The sequence below is a fragment of the Palaemon carinicauda genome, chromosome 11 (assembly GCF_036898095.1).
Source record: "Palaemon carinicauda isolate YSFRI2023 chromosome 11, ASM3689809v2, whole genome shotgun sequence".
NCBI lineage: Eukaryota > Metazoa > Arthropoda > Malacostraca > Decapoda > Palaemonidae > Palaemon > Palaemon carinicauda.
The window spans coordinates 53493959-53503883 of record NC_090735.1 but is presented as its reverse complement, the minus strand read 5'-3'; the positions used below and the strand labels follow the sequence as shown (position 1 = coordinate 53503883).

General features: G+C 37.0%; 1 protein-coding gene across 1 annotated transcript in view; it reads left to right on the top strand.

Moving 5' to 3' along the window:
• The first annotated feature begins 275 nt into the window (after nucleotides 1–275).
• LOC137649278 (UPF0415 protein C7orf25 homolog) overlaps nucleotides 276–9925 on the top strand; it is a 24468-nt gene continuing 14818 nt past the window's right edge. The window contains exons 1-2 of the mRNA XM_068382264.1: nucleotides 276–388; nucleotides 2174–2339. Coding sequence (XP_068238365.1) covers nucleotides 276–388; nucleotides 2174–2339 — 279 coding nt within the window. The remainder of the gene's footprint in view (nucleotides 389–2173; nucleotides 2340–9925) is intronic.

Below are 9925 nucleotides of genomic sequence, written 5' to 3'. Positions count from 1 at the left end.
CTGCATAAGAGTCTTCATACAACGAACTTCATTTAGTAATAACACGGGTATTTATAGTTCACCAAGGCGTCACATAGCTGTGACGATTGCATGTTTTTTTTTTTTTTTTTTTTTTTTTTTCAACAGCTTTTGCCAATAGGGTTGACATGGGAATAAAAATTTACAATATAACATCAGTAATGATAACACATTTTTGCCGGGGAGTCAGATAGCGATTGGAGCGTAGAAGGAAATGAGAGGGTATACTTCTTTATTATATGTGGTTTGCTTATAGCATGGCTCCTCCTAAAGCAGACTTGCATGAGAAAGACGGGAATACTCAGATTTTAGGTGGTTATTTGTGTCCCAATTCTCTTTTCCATGAATTTGGAGGAGGAAAGCTTTTGCAGTAGGACAGATGACAAGGAATGGGCCGGCATATGGAGCGGAAGTGTCAGCACGAGGTGTAAGTCTTCCGGTATGTTCTGGTTTACTGGGTTCTTACAAGTCTAATAGCAATTGGTGAATTTCCCCACTCTGTTGGCGCTGGAGATCATCGGAGAAGGTATAGGACAAAAAATAAATTCCGTAGGAATGTCCAGCGGGTTATTATAGACCATTATAGCCTCTGAGACATACAGGGTGTCTTTGGGAGTGATCTTCAGTCCAAGGAGGACCAAGGGAAGTTGTAGAAACTAACTGGAGTCGTTGCTGTGGGACATCAAAGCTGCTTTGAGGGTAAATTGGAAATGTTACACAATTCTGTTGGCTCTAGGGTTATAAGAAGTAGTGTGATGTAGGGTGACCCCAAGAACATGTCCTAATGATGTCCACAATCAAGAGGTGAAAGTAGTGTCCCTGTCAGAAGTAATGTGCTTTCGGATGCCGAATGTGTTATCAATCTGGAGAGTAGGGTAGCAGCACAAAACTTCAACTGAAACCAGACACCATTACTCTTACCCTTAATAGAGAGGCGAGGTGATTGCAAGTGAGGTTCATTCAACAGATAACGAGCTTATATACAAGCAGTTGAGAGCAAAAATTTCACAATAATTCAAACAATGTGAAACATACAATGGCAAGCTTAAACAGGTTTTTCTATTGTCACTCTGGGAGAAAAGAAAGATAAAAAAGCAATAGCATTACAGTGTATAAGCTTGTATGAAACACGTACGCTACAGATCGATGACTGTGAACAGGAAACTGCGTCCTTGTGACATAGGTAGAGGTCGTTATTGCAGATTGCCTGGTATGTAAAGCCAGACTCATTGTCATAGCCTCCAAAGGGTAGAGGGCCAACAATGCCAATGTGAATGTTGGCAAAACATCACTGAGGATGATGAAACTTACCCACATCTGAATCCATTTGTCGATGCACTCTTGAAATTTGACCATAAATACAGTCATGTACCCAATCCTATGCATCTTTAGTAATGCCATTCCATATGAATTTCAGCTTCATTGGCTGTGCATTGAATTGGCGAGAGGGTTGCAAGAGTGCATGAATCAATTGAAACACCTTTGCAAGAAGGTTGCAAGAGGCCATTATTTAATTGAAACACCTGTTGACACATGGAGGTAGATATCCAGAGGCATGTCCTACCAGTACTAAGCCTTGGCATTGGAATCATCGAGAGCAATGTCTTTTCAAATGAGAGACATGGAGGATGTTCTGTAGATCTGGTACTCAGGGTCCTTTCCTTTGGTTTTCTGCCAAGGCGTTAGAATCTATTTCCAAGTGGACAACGGCCAATGTGTGTCTAGAAAGGGTGACGGTGACAGGATTCATTTTACTACGGATATGTTCAGTGTTACCATTGTATTCACAAATTGCAGGGATGTTGGCATTGGCGTGTGGACCAGGCATTGAATTGTTGACTGAAAGCGTGCTCAAGGGGCATGTGGTCCATATGACTGAGAACTCGCATAAGTGATGGACAGGCAAATACACCGCCAGTAGTTTGCGGCTGAAGGTAGAGTATCTAGATTCTGCCTGAGAAAGTTATTTACCAAAGAAGGGCAAAGGGCAGGCGATCTGTAGGAATTTGTTCGAGCATGCCCTCCCCCCCCCCCCACAGTGACGTCACTGGTATTGATCAAGAGCAGTAGCATTTGAAAGGGATTTCTTTACGTTGGAGAAGGCTGGCCGCAGAAGATATTCCAATTTCAGGTTTTTTTGGCTTGCCCTTGGGAGAGTCTTAGAAGGGGGCGAGATTGGCGGCCATGTCTGGCAAGAACCGATCATAATAGACCACCACACCCAAGAACTCCATAACTGCGTTGACGGTCGAGGTCGTTGGAAACTTATGTACTGCCTCAGGGAGACGGTGAACGCCCTTAGGAGTGATGAGATGACCCAAGTATGTCACTTCCTTGGCACAAGAGGTACACTAGTCATACCTGACAAAAAGGCCGTTCTGCAGCACACGGTCGAGAACGATGTGTAGGTGACGTAGATGTCCTCTTTGAAAGGGAGAATATTACTATGTCATCTAGGCAACATATGCATATGGGGAGGTTCTCTGAAATGCCCTCTTTAAGTCACTAAAATGGGGATCCTGCATTACGAAGGCCAAAACAGGAGTAATTGAGGGTGATGATGGCGGTTTTGGAGATGTCGAGTGTTTCAATCGTAGTTAATCATTACTGTACACAGCGTATGTGCGTACACTATCTAAATATACCTATTTACGCTTTCTTGTATAAAAAGTATATTTTTGCATTGTTGTGCTCTCAAATATCTGGGTATTCTCAGGATGTGAATACCGGCTCCCCAATTAGTCTATCACTACACGTTTCCGTAGCTATGACCATTTTCAGAGGAAAAGATATCTGGAATAAAAAAAAGATTTGTATTGAATTCAGTAACCTTTTTCATATACATTTTAAGAAAAATAACATGGGAGATGGATTATAAGTGCTGGTATCTCATCTTTTGAGTAAAATTGGCAAGGGAATGATAGGCAAATATTTGCTAGGAGTAATTCATATTGAAATAAGTATGTACTCTAATTAACTTTTATATATTTTGTCATATTGGTATTTAGGAATGATAAAGTCATGATATGTTGTAAATAAATTGCAATCAGTGCAAAATTCGCCAAACACCAATCGCCTTATCGTTTATTTTAGGAGAAGAAGTAGATTTTCCTTTAAGACTAGGTATGATACATTACTTTGGGCTGTTAATGAATAAGAATGCAAAATCTCAATATATTGCAATATGCTTGATATATAGTAATTTTGCAATCAATAACAAATCCACAAAGTACAACGAAGGCTACAGAGAATATAACCCTTTACGGAATAGCCTACCAAAAACAAATGAATGAATACATTGATTCACATCGGCATCATGTTTTCTCTTTATATATCAGAACGGTTAATTTAAGATATATTTCTCCTAGTGTCTACCTTTTTTCAACGGAAAACATTATAGATATTGAGAAAAAACAACAACAAACAATGCACATAGGCTAAATACTCCAGTTGTGCGCCCGTTAATGTAAAACCATTAGATATGGAGTGTTAGTTTACCATCAGTGACATTTGCCATGGCGTTGCTACATTATGTAACCATCAAATATTTTCCTTCGTCGTTTCTATTTATTTATTAGCAATAAATCGTGGAAAACAGAAGTATTTAAAGAAATATTCTTTAGGTGGTCGTTCAGATGTATGTTTTGCTGGGTATCATCGACATTGTATAAAAATAAAAAGAAATTCAAAATATTCACCAATATAACCGAACAAATTTTAATACAAAGAGAAACTTTTTTCCCTTTAATGGAAAAGCTTTTCCCTCTTTGGGATATTTTTTATTCTTTTGGGAAACTTTTCCCTTATTTTACGAAACTTTTTCCCTCTTTGGAAACTTTCCTTTTTTTATGAAAATTTTTCATTGGGAAAGTTTTTCGTCCTTTGAAAACTTTCCTTCTTGGGGAAACATTTCCTTACTTTGTGAAACTTTCTTTCTTTAGGAAAATTTTCATTCTTTGGGAAACTTATTCCGCCTTTGAGAAATTTCCCTCCATGGGAAACGTTTTCCACCTTTGGATAACTATCTTTCTTTGGAAAACTTTTTCCTTCTTTGAAAAACTTTCCTTCTTTGGAAAACTTTCCTTCTTTGGGAAACTTTTTTCCTCCTTTGGAAAACTTTCCTTCTTTGGGAAGCTTTTTTCCTCCTTTGGAAAACTTTCCTTCATCGGGAAACTTTTTTCCTCCTTTGGAAAACTTTCCTTCATCGGGAAACTTGGTCTTCCTTCGGAAAACTTTCCTTCTTTGGGAAACCTTTTCCTCCTTTGGATAACTATCCTTCCTTGGGAAACTTTCCTTCTTTGAGAAACTATTTCCTTGTTTGGGAAACTTGCTCCTCCTTTGGAAAACTTTCCTTTTTGGGAAACTTTTTCCGCCTTTGGAAAGCTTTCCTTCTTTGGGAAACTTGTCCTCCTTTGGAAAACTTTTCTTCTTTGAGATACCTTTTAATCCTTTGGAAAACTTTCCTTCTTTTGGAAACTATTTTCTTTGGTGAACTTTCCTTCTTTTGGAAACTATTTTCTTTGGTGAACTTTCCTTCTTTAGGAAACCTGTTCCTCCTTTGGAAAACTTTACTTATTTGGGAAACTTTTTCTTAACCATTGAAAACGTTTTCCTACTTCGGGAAACATTTTTTTTTTCGTGGAGCGTTTTTTCTTCTTTGAGAAATTTTCATCCGGGGAAATTTTCTTTACAAGATAATTTTTTTAATTGAGAAGGAAACTTTTTTCCTTCTGGGGTAATAATCCTAGAAATGACCCCCAGGTAACTACTTTAAATTCCGATCATCCGTTCTCGTAATAAGTTGTTATAAAACATGCAATCATAAACAAAAACGGATGAAACCATCCACTTGTATGTTATTCATAATCATTATTCTAAAGATAATACAGTAAGACCACTGATGATCTAAATAGATAGCTCTTCATTCGTTAAAAAATGCTTTGAATCACCCAAATAAAATCTTCCTTTCGCCCACGAAATGCAACTATTACTTCAGGTAATGTCTTCCGTATATGCAAATCCTACGTTCCAAATCGTCTATCCTAAAGTCTATCCTTCACAATGGCAACATTAAGCTCTTTATTCCCGCTGATCCCCAACAAAAGGGGAAAACGGTAATCTCCAGTTAAATGTCTTTTCATTAAGGGATTATCACGTTTAATTCCCTGAGATTTCCCCTATGACGGTTCGTCGTAATGCTTTTAGATGTTGTTTATTAGGGATTTCTAACAATGATGGAGGTATTCCAGGATATATTTAAGGTATAATGATGATGCATTTCTTACTGCGAAAAGCATTTCTGCGCCTTTATGCTAAAGGATTTTGAGCTCTCTCTCTCTCTCTCTCTCTCTCTCTCTCTCTCTCTCTCTCTCTCTCTCTCTCTCTCTGTTGTTAATGTCCACAAAGCTCTTAATATGTTCTCTCTCTCTCTCTCTCTCTCTCTCTCTCTCTCTCTCTCTCTCTCTCTCTCTCTCTCTCTCTGTTGTTAATGTCCACAAAGCTTTTAATATGCTCTCTCTCTCTCTCTCTCTCTCTCCTCTCTCCTCTCTCTCTCTCTCTCTCCTCTCTCTCTCTCTCTCTCTGTTGTTAATGTCCACAAAGCTTTTAAAATTCTCTCTCTCTCTCTCTCTCTTCTCTCTCTCTCTCTCTCTCTCTCTCTCTCTCTCTCTCTCTCTCTCTCTCTCTTTCTCTCTCTCTCTCTCTCCTCTCTCTCTCTCTCTCTCTCTCTCTCTCTCTCTCTCTCTCTCTGTTGTTAATGTCCACAAAGTTTTTATTATGCTCTCTCTCTCTCCTCGCTCTCTCTCTCTCTCTCTCTCTCTCTCTCTCTCTCTCTCTCTCTCTCTCTCTCTCTGTTGTTAATGTCCACAAAGTTTTTAATATGCTCTCTCTCTCTCTCTCTCTCTCTCTCTCTCTCTCTCTCTGTTGATAATGTCCACAAAGCTTTTAAAATTCTCTCTCTCTCTCTCTCTCTCTCTCTCTCTCTCTCTGTGTGTTGATAATGTCCACAAAGCTTTTAAAATTCTCTCTCTCTCTCTCTCTCTCTCTCTCTCTCTCTCTCTCTCTCTCCTCTCTCTCTCTCTCTCTCTGTTGTTAATGTCCACAAAGCTTTTAAAAATCTCTCTCTCTCTCTCTCTCTCTCTCTCTCTCTCTCTCTCTCTCTCTCTCTCTCTCTCTCTATGTTGTTAATGTCCACAAAGCTTTTAAAATTCTCTCTCTCTCTCTCTCTCTCTCTCTCTCTCTCTCTCTCTCTCTCTCTCTCTCTGTTAATGTCCACAAAGTTTTTAAAATTCTCTCTCTCTCTCTCTCTCTCTCTCCTCTCTCTCTCTCTCTCTGTTGTTAATGTCCACAAAGCTTTTAAAATTCTCTCTCTCTCTCTCTCTCCTCTCTCTCTCTCTCTCTCTCTCTCTCTCTCTCTCTCTCTCTCTCTCTCTCTCTCTCTCTGTTGTTAGTGTCCACAAAGTTTTTAAAATTCTCTCTCTCTCTCTCTCTCTCTCTCTCTCTCTCTCTCTCTCCTCTCTCTCTCTCTCTCTCCTCTCTCTCTCTCTCTCTCTCGTTAAAATCCACTAAACTTTCAAGATTAATATTGAATTTTTCGTATTCCGCATATGCAAACACAAGCTTAGGGTTATTTTCAATTTCGAAGTAAATATTGTCATACTAAAAAAATCTTTGACTTTTAGATTTCTCTGAAGCCTTGAGGCAAGTTATTTATGTATTTCAAAATTAATATTGAAATTTTCACATAAAAAAATCTTGAAGTTTAGAGTTATCAATACTTGTTAATTAATTTAGGCGTATCCAAATATTCTTGTATCTTCAGTTTTCATCACCATAATCATTATATTGAAGTTTAATTCCATTATTTGAAACTCGCTTCGATACTAAGTATTAAATGGAAAAATTTGAATGCAATTTTTGTGTTATCGTGAAAACAAACTGTAACTTATGAAACTTAGTTTGTCCGGAGAGATACTGCAGTATATTTTTAGCCACCACTAATACTAGGTATTATCTATTAATTATATTCGGATAGTTTACATTCCTAAGTACTGTGTATATATATATATATATATATATATATATATATATATATATATATATATATATATATATATATATATATATATATTCGTATATATATTTATTTATATATCATCATCATCATTATCGCCTCCTACGCCTATTGACGCAAAGGGCCTCGGTTAGATTTTGCCAGTCGTCTCTGTCTTGAACTTTTTTTCAATACTTCTCTATTCTTCATCTCCTACTTCGTGCTTTATAGTATTAAGCCATGTAGGCCTCGTTCTTCCAATTCGTCTAGTGCCTTGTGGAGCCCAGTTAAACGTTTGATGAACTAATCTCTCTTGGGGAATGCGAAGAGCATGCCCCAAAACCATTTCCATCTACCCCTCATCATGATCTCATCCACGTATGGTACTCGAGTAATCTCTCTTATAATTTCATTTCTAATCCTGTCCTGCCATTTAACTCCCAATATCCTTTTGAGGGCTTTATTCACCAGTCTATTAAATCTATTGGAGAATGTTTCATTGTCATACCATGACTCATGTCCATGGAGTAACACCGATCTCACTAAACTGATATATATTCTGATTTTTATATGAAATTTTAGGCGATTTGATTTCCAAATTTTACTTAACTTAGCCATTGTCTGGTTTGCTTTTTTTCACTAAACTCTAATTCTAAAGACCCTGTATTGGCGATCATTGTTCCTAAATACTTAAAGGATTCTACCTCATTAATTCTTTCTCCTTCCAATGATATTTCATCTTCCATTGCATACTCCGTTCTTATCATCTTTGTCTTTCTTCTCTTTTTCTTCAGCCCACCCTCGTGTGATATTTCATGCATTCTGGTAAGCAAGCATTGCAAATTCTGTGGTGTTCTGGTAAGAAGGACAGCATCATCAGCATACCTATAGGTCTGCTAAATTCCTACGCCAATCCAGTCTAATCCTTTCCACCATCTCTGACGGTTCTACACATTACAAAGTCCATGAAGAGGATAAACAACATAGGTGAAAACACATTCCCTTGGACTACTCCGCTGTTCACTGGAAACTCACTTGATAAGACTCCATTAACATTAACTTTGCACTTGCTATGCTCATCAACAGACTTAATCACTTTTACATATTTAAGAGTAATTCCATAATTAACGCAGAACTCTCCACAAAATTGGCCGGTACACACTATCAAAGGCTTTTTCGTAGTCCACAAATGCCATCAAAAGTGGATGTCTATATTCTACGCATTGCTGTACAAATGTCTCAAAATGAAAATTTGGTCAGTGCAACTTCTACCTATTCTAAATCCTGCTTGTTAATCTCTCAGCTTTTCATCAATCTTTTCTCCAGTCTCTTGAGAATAAACATGCTATATATTTTCATAACAGCTGGCGTAAGTGTTATGCCTCTGTAATTATTGCAATCAGTCAGGTCTCCAGTTTTAGCTATTTTCTCCAACACTCCTAACTCCCATTCATCAGGTTTTGTCTTTTCATGCCACATTCTACAAAATAATCTTATAAGTAGTCTGGGAGTCACTTCATTTTCGGTCAGTATCATCTCGGCAGTTATTCCATCATATCCAGGGGCTTTCCATCTCTTTAGTTTTTTGAGGATAGCTTCGACTTCACACACACTGAATTCATTCATGGGCACATCAAGGTCTTCATCAGCTTCAGGTATATCAATCAAATTATTCCATTCATGTGTCCTTTTCATAACCTCACTAAAGTATTCCATCCAACGTTGTCTTTCTTCATTTTCTGTTGCTATAACAGAGCCATCTTTCTTTTTGATGGGTATATGCTTCTTCTTTGCCAAAGTCGAGATTTCATTAAAAATTCTATGAGCAATTTTCACACCATAGCCACTTCCTGAATTCATAGCTTTTTCAACCTCGTCTGCTTTACTGTCTAAATACTCTCTCCAGTCATTTCTGGCTTTTCTTTTGATTTCACCATCAATACTGGAATACTTAGCATGCTCTACCTTGTAATTTTCATTACTTCCTCGAAAAACTTTCAATAATCAATTTCTATCTTTGTCTCCTTTTTATAGTACCCCAAGTATCATTCGATATCCATGGCTTTCTCCTTGTAACTACTTGTCCCAACACTTCACTACCAACTGACTGATATATGTTCTTAATATCACACCATTCTTCATTAATTGTCTGTTCTTCGTCTCTTAAAGTCTCTACGACTGCAAATCGATTCCTACATTCAATTGCAAATGTTTCTCTGTGCTCTTCCTCAGAAGCTTAGTTATATCAAATGTAGGTATTCTATCTATATTTCTGTTGTGTGCTTTTAGTTTTAATTTTCAGTGTGACAATGAGGAGCTGGTGATCACTACCAATAGCTGCACTTCTATAGCTTCTTACATTTCTCAGAGTCCTCCTTCTCTCTTTATTAATGGCAATGTGATCTATCTGATTTTCTGTAATTGCTACATGGTGAAGTCCATGTATACTTGTGGATGTTTTTATGTTGGAACAGAGTACCTCCAATGACAAGATTGTCTGATGAACAGAAACTTCTGAAATATGCTCCATATATATATGAAATTATATATATAAATATATATATATATATATATATATATATATATATTGTGTTATATATATGTATATATATACATATATGTATATATATATATATATATATATATATATATATATATATATATATATATATATATATATATACACACACATGTATATATGTGAGTTTATATTTATATACAGTATTCCCCATACACATACATATTTGAATACAAATATATATATATATATATATATATATATATATATATATATATATATGTGTGTGTGTGTGTGTGTGTGTGTGAGTGTGGTCGTGTGTCATCATCGGTAACGAT